Source organism: Cibotium barometz, chromosome 46 (genome assembly GCF_041138505.1).
Source record: "Cibotium barometz isolate CiBa-2024 chromosome 46, ASM4113850v1, whole genome shotgun sequence".
Lineage (NCBI taxonomy): Eukaryota > Viridiplantae > Streptophyta > Polypodiopsida > Cyatheales > Cibotiaceae > Cibotium > Cibotium barometz.
Genome location: NC_141091.1, coordinates 38351344 through 38374209, shown reverse-complemented (window position 1 = coordinate 38374209; position 22866 = coordinate 38351344). Strand labels below are relative to the sequence as shown.

At 44.8% G+C, this 22866-nt stretch overlaps 1 protein-coding gene across 2 annotated transcripts in view; it reads left to right on the top strand.

The window, feature by feature from the left end:
• Window positions 1–22866, top strand: part of LOC147612193 (Galactose oxidase/kelch repeat superfamily protein) — a 107115-nt gene that overhangs the window by 30058 nt on the left and 54191 nt on the right. For both annotated transcript variants that reach the window (XM_086784083.1, XM_086784082.1), the window contains 8 exons: window positions 3917–3985; window positions 4090–4222; window positions 4639–4685; window positions 4866–4952; window positions 5157–5218; window positions 6891–6933; window positions 7078–7158; window positions 7268–7384. In XM_086784083.1, coding sequence (XP_086640209.1) covers window positions 3917–3985; window positions 4090–4222; window positions 4639–4685; window positions 4866–4952; window positions 5157–5218; window positions 6891–6933; window positions 7078–7158; window positions 7268–7384 — 639 coding nt within the window. The remainder of the gene's footprint in view (window positions 1–3916; window positions 3986–4089; window positions 4223–4638; window positions 4686–4865; window positions 4953–5156; window positions 5219–6890; window positions 6934–7077; window positions 7159–7267; window positions 7385–22866) is intronic.

Below are 22866 nucleotides of genomic sequence, written 5' to 3'. Positions count from 1 at the left end.
ATCCTAGGGGCCACTTAAAGGTTTAAAACTTTCCTAGGGGCCACCCAAGGTTATAAAACCTTATGTACTTTAATTCCTTGGTCCCCATTCACACTTGGGGTTGTCCACACATGGGTTAATAAACCTTAGCCCCAAGTATGAATCTTTAAAATATTTATCTTGCTCACTAACCACCATGCTCACACTTATGCTGCACCAATTTCACAGGGTCATGACATACCCCCCTCTTGAAAAATGGCAAGCGTCCTCGATTGCAATCTGGTGATACATCAAGATATCCAAAGCGGAACCACACTGATAACAAAGGTTGCCCAATACAGTAAGATATCAGCCATGTGATCCAACTAAAAGTGAAATGTACAATATGGCAAGATCAACGTCCCAATCTCTCTAAGCCACGCATATGTAACAACATTCACTGCAAATCAATGGTGTAGTAATAGTCCAAGTTGTATACCACTGTGAACCATACACAACCACAACATCCAATGTGACTAGTACACATATATCATAGAAGTCCCATAAGCAGATGTACTGTCAGTTGTCATCAGTACCTTCGGGTGAGACAAAAGTTGCACTAAGCGACCTCTAGATGTCATCTGAGCTTGTCTGTATCAAGGGAGCGGAGGTGCTACCCCCCTCTTGAGCATTAGGCAATGCTTCAGACCTATGCTTTGCTGAACTTGAATGAGCCGTAGCAAGAGTACATTGTGAATCCTCCAGTGATCTGGTAGCTTCAAACAATAGGCCACCTCACCAATCTTTTTCAATACGTGAAAAGGTCCATAATAGCACACGCTCAACTTACGGAATAAACGCTCTTTACCCTTCATCTTTTTGAGCCTAGCTTTCTCAAATTGCAAAAGAACCCAATCACCGAATGCAAACTCTAATGCACGTCTGTGACAGTCTGCTGCCTTCTTTTGCTTTTGCTGAGTCTTTTGGAGTGCCAACTTAACTCTCCTATAAGCTTCATCCATAATCTCCACATACTAGTTAGCCTCAAAGATCTTATCCTTTGTGTGCAAAATGGGTGGTACCTTCTTCCCTCCTTCCACAATCTCAAAAGGCGCCTTGCCCGTCGAGGTATGGATGGTGTTGTTATAAGCGAACTCCACCAAAGGAAGATACTTTTCCCATTGTTGCTTGTGCTCTGACACATAACACTTGAGAAGATCTAACACTGTGGAATTAGCCTCTTCCGACTGCCCATTTGTCTGTGGATGAAACGATGATGAAAACTTGAGAGTTGTACCCATGTTGTCAAACAACCCTCTCCAAAGTAAACTCATCATCCGTGAATCACGATCACTAATGATAGACGAAGGCATGCCATGATACTTGAAGATGTTCGCCGTGAACAACTTCACCATGTGATCAACTTTGATCTTCTTACGCATGCGAATGAAATGAGCTTGTTTACTGAACGTGCATATGATAGTCCAAATGCCATCATTCCCCGTTTGTGTCCTCCGTCAGAGCAGAGCTTGCAGGGCCCCCCATGATGGTAGAAGCTCTATTTCAGACCATAGCCTACATCGTACGCATCAGAGACATGGGTCCAGAGAGACATGGAGTCCTCACAGAGTATTGCCACAGAGGGCCGTCACCCATCATGGTATGCTGTAGTAGATGAGTGGTTCTAAGCACATGGGCTCGACATGGATAGATTACCGCCCTTCCAGTATGATGATGACTCCCCATACTTTACACTCTCCTGAGAGGTGAGAAATAGAGTTGAAAGATAGGATTTGATCTAGATGCACACGAGGGAGACTTGGTCAGGTCCCCTTCCCACCAAGATGTAGTACTACATAGATCGTTTCCTTTGATTCACAGAGGATGGATTTGTTAGACGCCCAGGCTATATGGATGTACACATGTCTCACTCTATGAGGGTGACTGTTGGTTAGATCAGAGTTTCCTCTCACATTTTGGAGATTGAGGCAGGGAGAGCAGCACGGATCCCTAGAGAGGACAGTGTATGCGGATTATGCCACAAAGAGGTAGAGACAAAGGAGCATTACATATGCAGATGCCCTGTATATTATGAGATAAAAGGGAGATACCACTGCTTGTTCAGAGAGGGTTTTGGCCCACTTAGCCGGGTGATGGAGTTTCCTGATCAGAGATGCTTAGGCCTTTTCCTCCTTGGGCTACACCGACATAACAGGTGCAGAGCCAGAGATCCCAGCCACAGATCACCAGCTTCTTCAGGCCTATCAGCGAGCCACATCCGCCTCCCCTTGTATCATCTACCTCCTGATGAGGGCTCACACTACAGAGAGCCTCGGAGATCAGAGCTGCTAGGAGACCGCGACTACCCGGACGCAAACCACCACTACTCCACCAAGCCGAGTCGGCCCAGATCCAGGCGCGATACCGCAAAGCTATGGAGGAGAGAGTCCAGAGGCTACACCAGGGCACAACAGATGTGAGAGTCCTCCTTGCCCCATGCCCCATGTATGATGTACTACACCCCACCATCTCCTCTGGGTGGAATTAGTAGTATACCACCTATCATGATTGTACATCTATAGCATGCTAGACAGTGACTGCATAGTGAGCTGCATATGACTAGGATTAGCATTTCATTTCAGTTTTTCTTTCCATGATACTCAGGACATGGACTTGTATACAGATTTGTCTCATAGGCCAATCTGGCCTTCCGTAGGCGTTAATATATCTTTTCTTTCTTTTTCTTTTGTGTGCGTGTGTGTGTGTGCCATAGCCATAGCCATGTTTCTCTATGATCCACCATGGCCTCCACTTCGTTGTGACACACAGGAGTGGGTTAGCATCATTATCATCGCTTAGGTATTCACCATTATAGCACAAGGCTACAATAGTACAATAGTTCACCCACTGATAATGCTCACTTATAATGCTGGCTGAAGATGGAAGAAGAAACTTGTAGCTAAAGTTGGTCCTGTAATCTGCACCTCGTGGGAACTTTGGGACTAGGAGAAGACTGGCTCAGGGAAGGAAAGCTCTGATTCCAAGAATGAGGAATGAGGGAACAAGTGGGCTATTTATAGATGCTAAATATTTTTGGTGGGACAAACTTATACACGGTTGGTTTTGTCCTGTTTCCCTATTTTTCACCTATAAAGAGCAGTCGGTTTTGTCCATTTTCCCCTTTTTTCCATCTATAAGGAGTCTCCCTTAGGCTCATTTTTAGGGTTCAATCTTTTGGCCCAACATTGTACTATGGTGAAGGCACTTTTCTAACACCTTTCCGGCCTATTTGCGCCTACTGTCACTGTCCAACCTTCACGACCTGCCCAACCAGGATGCCATGTCCACATTTGGGCGTCTGCCCACCAGCTTGTCCACATATGGGTGCCCGCCACTGCAGTTTGCTTGTTCAGTGCCCTGGCTAGCCCATCCCTTACAGGGACTGGCCAGCTGGGGGTTGTGCTGATTTGTAGGTGCATCACAAAGCTCTCTGTGGGAAGTGTGTTAATCTTTCTATGCTATGTTTTTAAGTCCAGATGATCAAAGGATTGGCCAATGCCCAAGGGTGGAAGGGAGCTATGTCTAGAAGATCCCTTGTAGGGAAGGCTTCAGAAGCATTCCACATTTTAAAGGAGATGTATCTGAGGATGCGTTTTGAGCTTAGCATGCTGGGAGCAGTAATTTGGGCTTAGCAATCTTAGGTCTGTAATCTGCCTCACATGGATGTGCGCCTTCTTTTACAGTCCCGTCTTGCAAAAGAAGCTATGCATTGAGAAGCTAGTGTAGGTGGGAAATTTAACATATCAAGAGAATCAGGCAAATATTGTACGTGTTTAGGTAAAACATAGACATATACATACATATCAAGAGAATCAGGCAAATATTGTACGTGTTTAGGTAAAACATAGACATATACATACATATGCAACTTAGAATAATACGCTTACTTTTTCATCAGGTAACTATAAACCCCACAAAAGAATCAGAACTCGTGGTATATGGAGGCGAGTATTATAATGGGGATAAGGTAACAATTTATCCCTCTTTGATTTCGGAGTCTCCTCTTTCTAGGGACAACATTCATGCTACTGGTCATATATTTGTTTGCTACTGAACTGGTTGTGTTTCCAGACATTTGTGTATGGTGATCTCTACAGATATAATGCAGAGAAGGGTGAGTGGAAGCTTGTTTCTAGTCCTAATAGCCCCCCTCCCCGGAGTGCCCATCAAGCTGTTGGTTGGAAGAACACCATTTTTGTGTTTGGTAAGTCCCAAAGTTGTGGACAAATTTTGTAGTCCTGTCAGTTTATTGATTCTTAAAGATAATAAAATTGCTTTGCCAAAACTTGTACAGCATGTGGGTGTGCATGTACTCAGACACACCCGCATGCATTATGCATGGGCACAAGCAAAGGCCCCCACTCACGTACACATGCACATGCACACGCAGGCATGCATGTGTATGCGGGGGCATACACGTGTACACAAACACGCGTGCTCACATGTACACAAATGCTCACTCACCCACTCACTCTCACACATGTGTGTGTGCATGCACTTGCGTGCACATGCACACGTGTGTGGGGGTATACACGTGTGCATGCATGCACACACTTGGACTGCGTGTTGATTGTGCTACGAAATGCGGAAAGGTTTTGAAGTCAAGTTGTTCTTGTTCAGGTGGTGAATTCACCTCTCCAAACCAGGAAAGGTTTCATCATTATAAGGTATTTAATTCAATGAGATCACTTTATGTGGTCGGATTGCTTAAGCTCTGCAGGGAGCCTCGTTATAGTAGAAAAGCAAAATTTTCTTCCTGATAGCTTGTGTTAAGAGTCATAGTTGCCATGCTGGTTCTTCACGATTTCTTATGTAAGCACTCCTTAAATGGTCAGCTATTTTGACAGGACCTTTGGAGATTTGACTTGAATACTAATGCTTGGGAACAACTGCTACTGAAGGGCTGTCCCAGCGCTCGTTCAGGGCACAGAATGGTGAGGCTTGGCCTGGTTTTCTTCATGTTGCTTAAGTCATCAGAAGGCATATTTTATGTTTCTTCACTTCAACAGCTTTGGGAACGGTTCGACCTTCCTGCATGGGACCTTCTTTGGGGTCAAACAGAGTTGTATTTTTATGAAATGTCTGTGGGGTGCTTAATTATAATTGAAAACAACAATTGATACATGGGAGTGTTGCAGGTTCTATACAAGCATAAAATCATTCTATTCGGTGGATTTTATGATACACTTCGAGAAGTGAGGTAATATGGTAGTGTAGTATCAAATGTATGGATTTAATGTGAATTTTGAGACATGATCTCTAGAATGTGCATACAACTAATGCAAATCTTCAAAGAGCTACAGGTAACAAGACAAATCATGTGTACATGTGAAATGGTGTAACTATTGTAACTTGAGACATTGATGGCTAGATTTTTCCATCTTGAAACAGGCTACGCCTTGTGTAGATTATATTCACATTATAAATGCATGCCATACGTACTCATAAATCACATGAAAGAAGTACTATGGTGTATTGTGGAATGCTATACATGCAGTGGCTACATCTGTACAGATACTATGAGATCTAGTCATAGTTGCATAGAAATGTGCTGAGACGGTATGAAACGTTTACAAAACATTTCCTCCCATATTCATGTATTCATGTATCCATGTACTCATGTACCCCATTTTGACTAGTAGCATTAGCTTCCCCCCTACTGATGTATTGTGGGGCTATCTCTTTTCTTTTCCAGACAGTGTATCAGATGTCACATGGTTGTAACTTTGGTCTCATAGGTCACTTTGGCCTTTTGAAGACGTTAATATAACATTTCATTTCATTTCATTTCTCTCTCTCTCTCTCTCTCTCTCTCTCTCTCTATCTATATATATATATATATATATATATCCCCCCCCGCCCCCCCCCCGCGGGATTGTCTACGCTCTCATGAGTTATGAATCATGAACTTTGGAATAAATTTGTTGAATCAATATATTTTTATGGTCTGTTAAATTAAATATAGTGTATTTGCACCACTTTTTTGCTGTCATGCCAAAATGCAGCTCTTTTTTGCATGCTACAGGCCAAAATAGGCATTGTATACCCCCTTTGATTGTGTAAAACGTTAAAAAAACATTCCTGAGAGGTAAGAAATGAACAAAACATTTTTGAGACGTGTTTTGTATGAGCTGTTTCAGAAATGCCTGGCAACTATGGATCTACTGATGTGGGTGTATGGGCTGTAGCCTGCAAAGGTGTTGTGCGCGGTTTTGGGTTTTGGCTTGGGTTATTAGAGAGCTTAGGGTGTGTCTATCAACCTGCAGGAGCCTATATTGGAGTTTTAATGCAAACATAGTTATCAATGCCCATGGAAACGTTTTGACACGTTATGGTCCTGACTGAGTCTCACAACAGGTGCAAAGAGCTTTTTACAAACCCATACGTTACAACATAACTTGTGTTTGAAAGCCATGCTTGACCTCAAGAAGCTGGTACAAGGATCACTAGGAGGTTCTATGAACATGGCTATGAGACTCTGAGCTTGAATGAGAGTTATTCACTTTTCATCATGAGACCTTTTCACCATCCTAGCAGAACTATCATTGAGTTAGTCTTTTGAGTTTTTCCACAATCAATAGGGGCATCCCTATCCACAAGACACTGAATGGTCCCATCATAACCTATGGGTGGGCGTGTGGGTAGAGGGTTGAGAGAGCCATGGGGTTTATGGAGGAGGCAGAAGAAAATCACTGTTTCAAACTTGCACAAGGCACTTCTCATTCAATTGAGATGTATATGCTGATTTTTTTGGTTTCAAAGGTGATATGGACCTTTAATGGAATCGTGACTTGGCTTTTGTTCTCACTCCTGCCTTATGAGTTTTTGGAAGACTTTTTTGAACTTTTTTGACATTGTCAATTCCATGGCAGGTATTTCAATGACTTGCATGTGTTTGATCTTGATGAATATAAGGTATGCTCTTTTTTTGAAGTCAAATTTTTGTAATTTATATCAATGTCTGGGTGGAATCTTTTTGGAGTGTGCATGGTTTTTTTGCAAACGAACGATACGTGTCTGATAATCAGTGGTGTCTTACATCTCCATGATTTTGAACAGTGGCAGGAAATCAAACCAAAATTAGGGATGCCGTGGCCGAGTCCTAGAAGTGGTTTCCAATTTGCAGTTTACCTTGATGAGGTAAGAGTGCAGAGTTCCAAGCCTTCGAAAGGTAAGGTGTATATCTAGCATAAAAGCCTACAGGCAGAAGGTTAATGACTGTTTCTTCTCTCAACACTTATCTGTACAGATATTTTTATATGGAGGCTACTTCAAGGACCCTATTTCTGAGAAAGATGCCCCTGAAAAAGGTGTGGTGCATGCAGACATATGGATGCTTGATCCACGCAGTTGGGAGTGGAGTAAGGTGAGTCTTCCATTTTTTCATGATTTTGAGCAGTGACATATGTGTAAAAAATGCCTCAGCTTATTTCTGTTTCAAAACAATTTGGCTCATGGGTGAAGATTGCTCTAGGAAGAGGTTAAGCATTCTCTGTTTTGCATGCTGTTTGGTTCAAACTATCTTTCATTTATTTTTCCTTGATATGCACGTGTTGTATGTGTTTAAAGTCTCTTTTTTTTCACACCTATGCACACATGCATACATGTTTACCCATTTTCAATATTTTTTTCTCCATCAGATTCTTGATTTGCAGTTCCTTAGTTTTCTTTTCACCATTTGTCTTTGGTTTTACTTAGTAGTAAACGCTGGGGCCACCCGTTGGAGTCCAGTTGTGACAGGGTTTGCCCATAAGATCTTAATAATTTACTTAAATATCTTATTGAGCCAAGTATTTTTTTCCACTTATGGAGGTAGTTTTCAAAGTTGGGGATGACTTTTAAAGAGCCCCCTGAGGAGGGGAGGGGGGGGACATTTCCTTGTATTTTCACACGTGGGCAGGGCTCTGGAGAACACCAGGACACCCAAAACACCAACAAAGTACAAGCCTTGGGAATGGGAGGTGTATCTAGTATGAGAACCAAGCACCCGAAACTTGGTCGTGGTGCGTGGAATAGGACATTGGACACAAAAATGGCCAAGTTTCACATGGGAAATGGGCTGGTTATTAATAACTGGGTGCCCAGGACAGATTTATGGAAAGAAACATATGTGGGCTTCAGTTTTGAGCAAGAATATAGATGTCAGCTTGCATTTTCAAGTGTGCAAGCCCCCTACTCCTGTCACACACAGTCCTCAGATTTGGCATGCACATAGATCAATACCAAATATCAAGGAGTTGGCTTTTGATGTCGAGGATTTCCGTACTCCTGTTCTTTTCCTGACAAGTTTGGAAACCTTATTTCTAGAAAAGCATTAGTTCTTCACAGATTCCTTAATACAACACATTTCCCTGTCACAAATAGTATGGCCACAGTAGTGGTTAGAACTGCTCCGTTCAATGTCCTTACATCTGTTACACACTGTCTGTACAGTGTTGAGGTCTGTAGACACTAGTTCGTAGTCATGACACTAGAAGATTCTTGCTGTAGAGTTATGACTTTATCAAGGAATCTATCTGTAAAGTTACGATGTCCGTACAGATCCAATGCTGCTGTAGGCTTGTGCGTTGCTATCCTAGTCGTACTGTAATGATGTCAACCAGCTGTCTAGTTGATAGTAGCTGTAGAAGTGTGCTGTCCTAGCCATACAGATGCGTAGTGTCCTTATTGCTGCTGACTGCAGAGGGCTGGTCATATGGTTGCTCCCGTACAGATGGGGCTGTCTGTACAGGCCATGCAGAGATGGAGAGGAGGAGAAGGGTGTGCTGACAATGAAGTTGGCTTGATCGCTGTTGCTTTTCATGCAGGGTTTGTGTGTGCTGTATTGTGTGGATTCTGTCTCTCTCTTACATCTCCAAGCATGGACGAAATTTTAATCAAATCTCGCTTATTTTATCCAGTAAAATAGTAATGACTTGTTAGCTTTTCACATATTATTATTTGCGAGTGCGGGGTGCTCAAGATGGCCAGTCCCTATGTTCCAGCTTGTAAATTATTTCACATGCAATTCAGTGCGCACAATATCCATGCATACAAATAAATTTATGCTTACACCCACTTTCATGCAATGACTTGATCACAGGGGAGAATTATTTGCACTTTCATAAACACAGTTCTTCCATTATGACAAATTATTCTAGTCACGTGCCCATTCCAGACAATCTCTATCCGGCCATCAAACGTAATTTGAACTCACTGTATTGCCTAATACACGTGAAATCACATAGGAAGCAATACCACAATGTGTGTCCGTACTTGTGACATCCCCCTTACTCCTAATTCGCTGACCTTTGCCAAAAAGCTTCTTTGTAGATATACAAGATTTCTAGCATCTTCTTGAAGAAATCCCTATCCACCCACTTCACATCCGTAGCAGGATACTTCTTGAACTTCACAAGAAAATTTCAATTATGCATCAATATCAATGAAAGTGTTCCACTTGCAAAACCTCTTCCTACTCTTCCACTTCTAATAGATCTTTATCAATAGAGACTTGAGGCTCAGGCCCTTGGTACTTCCTTCGGAGACTCTCATAAAAACATTGTGAAGTTGAGTGTAACATGCTAATTATGTGGAAGCGTTTTAATGATAAGATAAGGATGCTTGCTGAAAACTGAATACACACAGAGATTACCGTTTAGAAGATACACAAGGACACAATATTGGGCCCCAACTACCCTCTCGAGGGCCCCGACCCCACTGGCCAATGTATTTGCTTGATATACTGCAAGAAAATGAAGAGGTACAATGACTCCACTAGATTGCACAAGGACTTCACCTTTAAGGGACTATCTTGTGTTGGACATATCATCTCCAGCTCTCTTTTACTCCATTTTATGCCCCTTTTTATCTAGATATTTATCTGGTATTTTTAGGAATTTTTCCCATATTTCTTAGGCTATTTTAGGCATTTTTATCTGTCGTGGACATTTGTCCTCCAGTGCTACTGGCCGACTGCTCTACATGAGATGTATATAAGGATGGCCATTGTTCCTTCATATTTCATTCAATACACTCAATACTTTTAGTTTCTATTCTAGCTAGTGTTGGATCTCTCTTGGCTGTCTACTCTCTCGTGTGATCTCTCGTTTCACATTCACGTATTCTCACATGGTATTAGAGCTCTTGTGCTTCCACAGATCAGCAAGAAGAGTTTTCAGCCAGCGTTTTGATCCCATGGCGGCTGCGTTTTGGAGATCTACTCAGTGCACAAATCAACATTTTTCTACTGCGTTTCTCCTAGAGCAGCACCTGCTTTTTTTTTTTCCCAGCTCTCCCTCTCCTCGCCTCTCCTAATTTTGTATTCTGTCCCTAGCCCAGACTAGTGGCAGCACCGTGCACTTGCTCCATTAGCCTCTCCCTTCCTTCCTTCATCGCATATCGGGTCGGCTCTCGTCTTCACCCGTGTGCCTTGATCTCTGGTAGGAGTACAATTCTACGTCTTTCTTTCACCTCACCTAGCATCTAGGGAGGAGTGGGCCACCCCCGGGTACCTACTTGTAGGCTTTCCACTGTAAATTCAAGAGGAGGATTCCATGGCTTTTACACCGACTGTCATCTCTTCATCCATTTCTCAACTTCCCAAGGAATTCATCTTTGATGGAACCAATTATCTTGGTTGGGCATTACAGATGAAGACTCTCTTTCGATATCATCGGCTATGGGATATTGTTTCTGGTACAGATGCCTCTCCTGATGCTTCTTCTCCTCAGGCTGAGATTGATGCCTGGGCTGACAAAGATGCAAGGGCTCATGCCTTTATCTTCTTCAACATAAAACCCTCTATTGCCCATCAATTTGATGACAATGATGAGGAAACTGTAGAAGAATTATGGGATACCATTCAGAGGAGGTATCAACGCGAGAACTGTGCTCAGAAGGTAGCCTTGGAGAATTAGCTCTCCAACTTGAAGATCGCTGATACTGCTAACATCATGGATTCTGTTACGGAGTTCATAACCATTCAGAAGCAGCTGGTCTCTTTGGGCAGCAAAGCTACCTACTAGGTCCTTGCCAAATTGCCTGAGACTCTCTCTGCTTTTTGTGATACTATATCATTTCTTCCTTCTACTTCTGATCTACATACCATTGTTGGCATGCTTTAGGATAGGGCCATAAGAAAGAAGACCAGCCAGGGTACTTCCGAGACTCTTCTTTAGGCCAAGGGCAAAAGCAAATGGCAGTCCAAGGTCTCCACGAGCAACAAAGGTGACCACAAATCTGTAAACAATCCCTCTCATAAAGAGCTTACCCGTCATTATTGTGGTCTCAAAGGTCACATTTAGCTTGATTGTCGCAAGAAAAAGTGAGAAGGTGGTTCTTCTAAGAAACCCCCAATCAAACCTCTTCATCCACCAACCAAACTCAAAAATCCTCTTCCACCAAGGAGACTGTCTTCATCGGTATTGAGGAGCTTCCCTCTCACTCTCATGTTCCTTCCACCTCACATCTTACAGATTAGGTGGTTGATAGTGGGTGTATTACTCACATGACTCCTGATAGGACTATTCTTCATGACATTCGTCCCAGCTCTTTGACGGTGTCCATTGGTGATGTTTTCAACTTGGAGGCCTCTTCGGTTGGTAATGTGCGACTTAAATTCTTCCCACCATTCGGGATGTGCTTCATGTTCCCAAGCTCTGCAGCAATCTCCTCTCAGTTTTTCAGATTACGGAGAAGGGATATGGTGTCTACTTTGACACTTCCATCCTCGAGATCATTGACATGAGCACCGTGCAGATTGTTGCCATAGGTATCCAGGAAGGTGGTCTTTATTGGTTGAAGGACTTTGGAGGCTCTTTGAGTGAGTCCCAGTCTCATCTGCTGCAACATCTCCATAGCTATCATGCCTTGTATTTCATGTGGATACAGATTTGTGGCATGCTCGCTACAGGCATCTAAAGTATACTTCTCTGCAACCGTTGTCTTCTCAACAGATGGTCGAGTGTCTTCCACCACTGAAACCCTCCCACTCCACTTGTGTGGCTTGTCTTCATGGCAAGCAACATCGAGATGCCTTTCCTCACGAGGCTACTCATCGGGCTTCTCATATTCTGGAGCTCATTCATATGGACCTGTGTGGCCCCATGTAGACTACTACCCAAGGAGGAGCCAGGTACTTTATGCTTATTATTGATGATTACTCACGCAAAGTTTGGGTTTATCTCTTGGCAGAAAAATCTCAAGCTTTCTCCCGCTTCCAAGTGTGGGTGACTTTGGTCGAAACTGCGACCGCACAGTAGGTTCGACAAGTCCGTTCTGACAATGGAGGAGAATTCATCTGCAAAGCCTTCCCTGCTTAGTGTGGTGTATTGTGCAAGTTTCTCTCTCCTCCCTCTCTCTCTCTCTATATATATATAATTCTTGGACATGTGGTTGAGTCTGTCACTACACGTCCCACTGGGCTTACATCGGGGAGTCCAGGCACGGAAGAAAGCCTCATGCCGCTGCTGTATGTGCTCCAAATCACCGGGCAAGCGTTCAAAACGGCCTTGGAGGGTGTGTGTGAGATCAACCCAAATGGAACGGATGATCTCTGCTATAAGGCGGGGGGTGGGGGGTGTAATCAAGCCGTCGATGACCTAGCTACATTGGGCTCGCTAGGCATGCGAAGCTGCTATGCTGCTGATGATCTCCCATCGTGAGCTAGTGTGACTCTGGAGTCTAGGGCAGTATCGGAGCTTTTGCTATAGTCGTCACAGAGATGCGCATGTGAGTGAGACTCAAAGCAAGGCTGCGTCCCCATCATCCTCATAAAGTAAGGCCTTGCCCACCTCTGCAACCCAAGCTACAGCCCACCATGTGATGGTATGGGATGACATCGTCCTCCTTTCAGATTCAGCCCAGGGGCTTCAGAGACATTTGAATGCCTTACAGGATTTTTGCACTCAGTTGGACCTCACTATTAACCTTGGTAAAAGTAAGGTAATGGTCTTCAGTACCTCCCGCCCCTTCATCCAGATTGTGAGCTTCACATACAGAGGAGATCCTGTGGAGATTGTCTCATCCTATGTCTACCTTGGTTCACCATGGTTCCACAACACATGCCAGAGTGACACGGGGACGTGTAGCCTGAGTGACACGGGGACGTGTAGCCTTAAACTTACCTGAGCGGTAGTAATTCTAGGCACACATCCTAGAGCCCAAGAGGAAGGGTTGTGTTTTTGACACCCTTGTTTGACGTATGGAGCAGCCTTCTGGGGGCCGGATTTATCCGATGAGGATTGGCAGCGAGTTGAGAGGCCCCAGGCCATGACGTTCTCCCATATGATCCGCAACAAACCATCTGCCCTACACCAGATTATCCAGGCAGAGTTTGCTGTAGCCCCGATGGTAGTGGATGCACTCTTCCAGATAGTCACATACCTCCATCGCATCAGTCATATGGATCCCCACAGGTACCCGAGGTTTGCCTTGAAGTCCTTGAGATAGCTAGCACTCGAGGGCCATCCTGAAGTATAGTTTCCACTTGGTTCTCAAGATATGGGCCCCGCATGGACGGCCTCCCACCCCTTTAGTACAGTTTGGACTTCCCTTTTCTTGAGCTCTCTCATGAGTACATGAACTGGGTTATCCGGTTAGATCTTCTCAGCCTCTACACCCACTGCACATGGATCACACCTTCGGAGCTCCCACCACAGATGCACTTGTACAAAGATCACTTCCTCAGGTTCACTGAGGATGGATTCATCCAGCAGCCGAGCTACTTGAGTGTTCATGTGTCCCATGCCATGCGGATTTGCAATTGGTGAGATACTCGTTTCACCCTACCGCTTTAGAGTGGAGACAGGGAGAGCTGAGTGTGTCTTTTGAGCCGGGGAGCTCATATGGAGGGGAGGATATGCCGTCACAGAGAGAGGTTGAGACAGAGGAGCATTACATATGTCGCCGTCCAACAATTTACTTTGAGATCCACAAGAGGTTTCACTGTCTATTCCATGAGGGATTTTGGCCCTCTTTCCAGGATCATTGACTTCTCGGACCAGTGCTGCCTAGGGCTCTTTTTCCTCTCCGCAGACACAGGGACACTTTCTTGAGAGGGCTTCGGCCTTAGCCACCTCCCTCGCCAGCAAACCATTGCCAACTTGTTCTAGACCTAGGAGGAGGACACCCATACAGTGGATCCCGTGGACCCACCTTGGGATGCTATGGACCCACCTTGCCCGAGAGGAGCTACCTCGGATTGGGCCTCTGCATTCTAGCTTGCCTGATGCCCTCACCAGCTGAGGGAGAACTCTCAGCCATACTCATTAATTAGCCCCATGCTTGATATTTTGGAGAGTGGTATACCAGCTATTGAGGGCTGCTGCTCCTCTCATGTTTAATGCTTTATGCTCCTAGTATTCCATGATGAGATTTCCATGGACATTTTTGTCTCCCTCTAGTGAGATAGTTTTGAGTTCTACTTTACCCATTGGGTCTTTTGAAGACATTTAATATAACTTTCTTTCTTTATATGAACTGGTAGTGGGGAGAGTTAGATGCCTAGCAGGCCTTTCAGAGGAGATCACTAGCACCATTGGGGTGAAACAGGGATGCCCCTTATCCTCCACATTCTTTGGTATCTATATTGATGAGATGTCAGCCTTTATCGACCAGGCAGGGGAGAGGTGCATCTTTGGCAGGCACTCCCATTGCTATACTCCTCTATGCTGATGACATAGTGCTTATCTCAGATTCTCAGGCTGGACTACAGCGTCATATGGATGCGCTCATATGGATGCACTGCAGGATTCTTGTACACAGCAGGGGGGCTCTCAGTTAACCTTGGGAAAACCAAGGTGATGGTCTTTCACACTTCCCCCAAAGTGATGAAGCATACAGTGATCACATACAGAGGCAGTAGAGTGGAGGTGACTAGTTCTTATGTCTACCTTGCGGTTACCTTCACCAGTACGGGGTGATGTTTCTCCATGCGGCAGGCCTCCCAGGATAGATTGACGAGAGGATATGTAGCACTAGCCCTCCTGGAGCTCTAGTGCCATCAGTCTCACTTCCAGGAACCTCTGATGAAGGGGTGGCTCTTTGACACTTTGGTCACTCCAGCGATGATGTATGCTGCCCCCTTTTGGGCACCGGGATTATCCTCGGTAGACTGGCAGCGGACGGAGCGGCCTTTGATCCTCATGCTATCACGGATAATTCGCAGCAAACCATCTGTCCCACATCATGTCATACGAGCAGAGTTTGTTGCATCCTGCAGGGTTATAGAGGCACCCTTCCAGACAGTTACCTATATACAGAGAGAAAGAAAGAACAATATATTAAGTGTCTACTAAAGACCCAATGGGCCTATGAGACCAAAGTGATACAATAATGTCCATGGCATATCTCATCATGGAATGGAAAATAAAACAGAAAGAAAACATAAATATAGCTATCTCACTGGGGTGATACAAAACTGTCCATGGAAACTCGTCGTAGAGAGAGAGAGGACCCCACACGACTCCCTCGTGTAGCCTTGGAGTCTTCACAGGCGATTGTTGCAAGAGGCACACACTCATCTTGGTATGGTTCTGTTATCACATGGTGTATGGCACATGGGCTTCAGATTGACCAGCTCCCTCCTTACGAGTATGACCCAGACTCACCATACCTCAGGCTTTCCCATGTAGACCATAATTGGGTGCTCCGATATGATTTGCTTCAGGCACACATTAGGGACACTTGGATTACCTGGCGCTGCCCTTGCCCGTCATGCAGTATTATCGGGATCATTTTCTTAGGCTCACTGAGGATGGGTTCATACAGAGACTAGGCTGCATGGATTTCTTTATACCGTAGAGATCGAGGCCGGCAGAGTAGTGAGAGGACACCCAGGGAGGACGGGATTTGCAGATTATGCAGCAGAGAGGGAGCATTACGTATGCCGATGCTCAGTCTACTATGAGATCAAAGGGAGGTACCATTGCCTTTTCAGAGAGGGGTTTGATCCTAATAGCTGTATCATGGATTATCCAGACCAGAGATGCCTGGGCTTGTTCTGTGTGGGAGAGATGGAATTAGGGTTAGGTCATGTGGGAGACATACACAGAGAAGCACAAGGGAGAGAGAGAGAGAGAGAGAGTTGTGGGGATAAGTCAACTCATGAGGCATGAGTGTGTGACTCCCCTATCACACATGTATATTGCACTAGTACACATAGTGCACTTAGTACATTAAAAGTACTAAGTGTACTATGTACTATAACTTATGGGCTTGTACACACTATAAGGGTGGGCATTATGCCTTTACCCCAACAACCTCCCACTTAAAGGCAAAGTGCCCTTAAGTGAAGGAAAAGAAAAAATCAGCATGTACATGATAATATACAAGGCCATATCAAGGCTGAAACTGGCCTCATCCAATGCCCATCAAGTGTCTGCAATGAGCAAACCGCTCCGGAGGCAAACTCTTTGTCAACAGATCAGCCGGGTTGTCATCCGTATGAATCTTAACAAGCTGAATTTGCTTGTTCTCTATCACCTCTCTGATGAAGTGATACTTCACATCCACATGCTTCGTCTTTGCATGAAAGACAGGGTTCTTTGCCAACTGGATGGCACTCTGACCGTCACAATGCAACAATGGAATATCCCCTGTATAGCCCAAATCAACCACTAACCGAGATAGCCATAATGTCTCCTTGCAAGCCTCTGTGGCTGCAATATACTCGGCCTCTGTAGTAGATAAGGCAGTGCACTTCTGCATCCTGGATATCCATGACACAGCACCTCCTGTGAATGTAAACACATAACCGGTAGTAGACTTCCGGTTATCTGGATGACCGGCATAATCCGAATCCGTGTAACTATGCACTAATGCATCCTGTTTGCCAAAGCAAATGCACAAATCCTGTGTGTCCTCATGACACCTTTCACTGCTTCCCAATGCTTCTTGCCAGGGTTGGCCATGTATCTAGAAACCACTCCCACTGCAAATGCAATGTCCGGCCTAGTAGCAACCATGGCATACATGAGACTGCCACAAGCTGAAGCATACGGAATCTTGGCCATATCAGCCCTGTCTCTATCTGACTGTGGGCTGTCCATAGCACTGAGTTTCACATATGGAGGCAAAGGAGTACTAGTCTTCTTCCCCCCGTCCATATTGAACCTCTGCAAGACTTTGCCAATGTATTCCTTCTGAGACAAATACAACACATGCTGATTTCTGTCCCGAAGTATCCGCATACCCAAGATGTGATTTGCATCACCCAAATCCTTCATATCAAAGGTTTGATGTAGCCTCTGCTTCAAGGCATCCATCTCTTTACGAGATTTCTCGGCAATCAACATATCATCAACATACAAGATGAGGATCAATAGACTGCCATCCAAAGCTTTCTTGGTGTACAAGCAGTGATCTATGTCACTTCTCCTGAATTTCTGTGATTTCATGAATGTATCAAATTTATGATACCATTCTCTTGGTGCCTGTTTGAGCCCATAAAGACTCTTTTTCAGCTTGCATACAAGCTTCTCCTTTCCACTTACTGCATAACCCTCTGGCTGTTGCATATATATCTCCTCATGGAGATCACCGTGAAGAAAAGCAGTCTTCACATCCATCTGAATCAAGTCCAGATCATCATGCGCAACCAAAGCCAACACAGCTCTAAGTGTGGTCATTTTGACCACTGGAGAGAAGATCTCATCAAAGTCCACACCATATTCCTGCTTGAAGCCCTTAGCCACTAACCTGGCTTTGTATCTTGGCTTTGCATCTGGTGCAACTTTGAGCCTGTAAACCCACTTGCATGGCAAAACCTTCTTGCCTGCAGGCAAATGCACCAACTTCCATGTTCCATTTTTGTGCAGAGAATCCATCTCTGACTTCATGGCGCGCTCCCAAAGAGCCTTGTCTGCCCTCTGTAAAGCCTCCTTATAACATGAGGGCTCCCCACAGTCAGTAAGCATCAAGTAGTCAACCCCTGGAACAAACCTGTCAGGGGCTCTGGAGGGTCTTGTGGACCTCCGTACCCAATGACCATCATTTGCAGGTTGCTGTCCAGCCTGCATATCACCCATTGGTGGCTCCTGTTCCATGCCATAAGGCTGAAAAATCATGCCCGGTATCTCCTCCAACTGTGGTATATCCATAGGGATATCTTCTGCCATCTCTGGCTGTCCATTTGGACCATTTTCAGCACCATTTAAGGGCTGGTTTTCCTGCTGTAATGGCTGATTTACAGCCCTTTGTTGTTGTCCATGATGTCCATCATCATCAAAGATGACTCTGCCAGGCTCCTGTTGCCTTGCAGGCTCCTTATACATGCATGTTTCATCAAAAATGACATCATTGCTGCGTATGATCTTTCTATTCACGGGATCCCAAAGTCTATACCCCATTTCACCTCTGCCACCATATCCTAGGAATATGCATTTGTGAGACTTAGGATCAAGTTTGGTGCGCATTTCCCTGCGTATGTGCACGTACGCAACGCAACCAAACACTCTCAAGTGCTTGTATGACGGAGGCTTCCCTGTCCATACTTCTTCTGGCACTTTCCCACCAAGCCTCGTGTTAGGTGACCTGTTTATAAGGTGAACGGCTGTCATAACAGCTTCAGCCCAAAAACCATGAGGTAACGCAGCATGTGACAACATAGAACGGACCTTCTCCTATATGGTCCTGTTCATCCTCTCTGCTGTCCCGTTTTGTGGAGGATCATAAGGAGTAGAGAGCTCCCTCTTGATGCCTTTAGCATCACAAAAGTCCTGAAACTGTTTGGACATATACTCTCCACCATTGTCGGAACGCAAAGCCTTCAGTGTTTTGCCAGTTTGATTCTCAACAAGAGCAACAAACTTCTGAAACACTGAGAATGTATCACTCTTCAAACGAAGAGGATAAACCCACACCTTGCGTGTGGCATCATCTATAAAAGACACAAAATATTTTGCCCCTCCCAAAGAAAGCTGAGGCATCTCACATACATCTGTATGCACAAGCTCTAACTGAGCATCTTTTTGTCCAAGAGCTTTCTTGTGGGGGCACTGTAGTTGCCTACCATATATACAATGCTCACAAAATTGAAAACTTGAAAACTTTAGAGAAGGCAAGTAACCCAAACGAGACAATTGCTCCATTCCCTTGACACTCATGTGTCCCAACCGGCTATGCCACATAGAAATTTCCGGCAGCTCGGTTGCATTTACATTAGCATGGTGACAAACACCTGCATGCATAAAGTAAAGAGTGTCCACCTTAGAGCCTCTGGCAACAACCAGTGAGCCCTTACTAATTTTCCACTTTTCACTACCAATTGTGGTAACATAATCAGCATCATCAAGCTGTCCAGTAGAAAGCAGGTTCTTCTTGATCTTAGGCACATGCCTGACATCATGGAGCATAAGCTGTGAGCCATCTGAAAATACAAGCCTCACATCACCTCTGCCAAGAATCTTGCATGCATGGTTATCACCCAAATAAACCACTCCTTCATTGCCAGCAGTATACCTGACAAACAAGTCTCTGCAACCTGTGACATGAAAGGAGGCACCTGAATCAATGATCCATGAGTGCATACCATGACCACCTGTAAGAAGTGAATGGGCATCAAGTGAAGAAGTAAATAGGACCTCATCCTCACTGCCACCTGCATGTGACACATTGATTTCTTCAATCTTGACTCCACTTTTGCCCTTTGGCTTTACATCTTTGGCTTCATCTTTCTCTTTGTCTTTGCCTTTTCCCTTTTCCTTTTGATCATTTTTCCATTTGTAGCATTGCTTTTTAATGTGTCCCTTCTTGCCACAATAATGGCATTCCAAATCCTTTTTGGAGCGAGACTTGCTCCTTCCCCTTTCTTGGCTTTTCCCCCTTTGCTGGGATCTCCCACGTGCATTCATTGCATTGGACTTTCCAATAGAGTTGTTTTTCCTGTTCATCTCTTCTTGAAGAAGAGCACCCTCAACATCTGCATATGACAGCATAGCATGCGAATTGCTAGTGGCTGTCCTGAATGTGTCCCAACTCTCTGGCAAAGTGCATAACAGAAAAGTGGCTTTGAACTCATCGTCCATTGCCAACTTTTGATTAATGACCTGGCTGACAATACCATTAAACTCATTTAGATGGGCTGTCATAGACGCCCCTTCCTTCATCTGAAGACCTATGAGTTTCTTCAACCAATACACTTTGCTTGAGGCACTTTGTTGGGCATACAAGTCCTGCAATCTTTGCCACATTCCCCAAGCTGTCTTCTCTTCACGAATGCTGAAAAGTAATGAGTCTGACACAGACAACATGATAGTAGATCTTGCCAGCTCATCCATATCTTCCCACTCTTCAGCAGTAAGAGAAGCGGGCTTTACACCCCTTTCTTTAATAGGCTTGTGCTGCTTTTTCTGGAGCAACACATTGTAGCACTGGGTTTGCCAAATATCATAGTTATGCGAGCCTTCAAGCTTCTTGATATGAAGCAATGAAGAGCTCTCACCTGTGGTTGCCATAGCAAAATGCAACCTGTCAATGCCTGACTCCCTGCAAAATGTGCAAACACTGCACCAAAAGCACACAAAGTGCTCACAGTTATTCTCCCAAGCTTTATCTCCCACTGCGGAAGCACAAATGCAACTTTTCTCCCACTTTATGTGATGAAAACACCAAAATCTGGTTGCTGCAGATTTTGGACAGCACCTTAAATGTGCTCTGTTGCCCTTCCAAAGTACTGTACAGCAGTACCAAGTGCTCACCAATGATGTACCAAACTTGTACCGGCAAGTACAGCAGCTGAAATTGAACCTTTTGGTCACTCAAAACAGTGTACAGCCATGCCAAAACATGCACAAAGCTGTGCCAAATCTGTACCAGCAGGTACAATAGCAATAAATGCTCTCCTGGCTGTCCAAATGAGTGAAAATCAGACTTTTACAGTCCTGTACACTGCATACAACAGTTCCGAACAGAAATTGGGCAAAAGCCCCTTGACTGCAAGCTGATTTTTGAGGATTCAAGGCATAAATGTCTTGCCTGCTGCTTTGCCAAGCTCAACAAGCATACAAACTTGAAAAGCCCCTTGATTTAAGATCAATTTCTGATCATACATGGTACATTGACGCACATGAAGGCATCCAGAGTGTTCGCGATGCTTCCCCTTGGCCACATATACATCAAATACATGAAAGCCCCTTGATTTACAGGCACATTGAGTGCTTGTAAGGCATCAACACATTATCCACAGCATCAAATGCGATTGCCTGCATGCAAATCAACCAAATCGGCACAAAAGCCCCTTGATTTGCACTGCAATTTGCTACAATTTTGCCCAAATGTGCGATTTCTCACATCATACAGCATGTATGAGTGCTTAATTGCACAATTACATCAAAAGCCCCAAATTTCGACATCCAATTTCCTGCAAAATGATCCTGATTGTGACCAATGTCACCTAATTTTGCCAATTTTGCTCAAAATTGAGCAATTCGACACCTTTATCTGCTCAATTGTTGATTGTACTTGCTCAATTGCAAATCCCAAAAAAAAAAAAAATTGAGGAAAATACCTTGTAATTTTCTGATTTTTCTTCAATTTGCAGGCTGAATTTTGTTGTTGCAAGAAAAGAGGGTGATGATGCTCTGCTGTTCTGTGCAGGTGGGAGCTCCTTGCTGGGAACGATGCCTAAGAAGGCACGGGCTTCAGGACTGCTGCTCTTGTGATTTGCTACGGGTACTGCCCTGCGCTCATTTTGTTACACCTCCGCTCGAGAGTTTTACGCCTTGTGGCCAGGCGTTAGTATATGCGTAGCTATACCTTGCGGTGGCCAGACCTCAACCAGTCACTCAAGAGAGGAGTCGGCTCGCTGCTCAGAAGCGTCCGTGGTGGTCACTATTGCGGCCAGCAGGCGGCGTGCCTCATTAAGAGCACTGAGGACTTACAAACTGCTGTGCGAGGTGCTGTAGCTTCAACGCCATTACGGACGGAGTTGTTTATGTCACACTGCTCTCTGTCTTCCGTCAGTTCGTCTTTTTGTTGCAATAGTACTCCAGCCTATCAGTGATCTGTGACTCGTGAGTGTTGGGCGCTGTGACCCATCTGAGGTCTCTCTGCTTCGCACTACCGACAGGAGTCTCACCACCACACCGACCACTCAGGACGCATGAGTCCTCACGGGACAGTCTGAACGGAAGTGCAGCCAGCAGCTTGAAGGCGCACAACTGAAAATGGGTAGCTCCAGGAGTGACTAGCTCTGATACCAGTTGTGTGGGAGTGATGGAATTAGGGTTAGGTCATGTGGGAGACATACACAGAGAAGCACAAGGGAGAGAGAGAGAGAGAGAGAGAGTTGTGGGGATAAGTCAACTCATGAGGCATGAGTGTGTGACTCCCCTATCACACATGTATATTGCACTAGTACACATAGTGCACTTAGTACATTAAAAGTACTAAGTGTACTATGTACTATAACTTATGGGCTTGTACACACTATAAGGGTGGGCATTATGCCTTTACCCCAACATGTTCTTGCTGGAGCTATGACGACACAGAGAGAGTCTCCTCAGAGCACAGACCTCACGAGCTAGTTCAGCCGAGCTCAGGATCACCAGCTTCTTCCAACCCCAGCACGCTGTACCTACTGGACTAGCAGATCCGGCAGTTCATCAGATCAGGACAGTATCCAGGAGCATAGGGGTCACTCTACTGCGAGCCACAGTGCTTCGAGCTGCGAGATGACCTCGGTCCTCTGCGAGAAGAAAAGAGGCCTCTACTTCTATCCAATCCTGCCCGATGATGGATCGCCTCCATGGACCCCTCCCCTCCATAGATTTGGGATAGAGTGCATTATGATCAATCTTGTATACTTTATAGCATGCTCCCCCGTTTGTTCTGTGCATACTCAGCTTCAGTTACTAGGTTTCCAGTTTC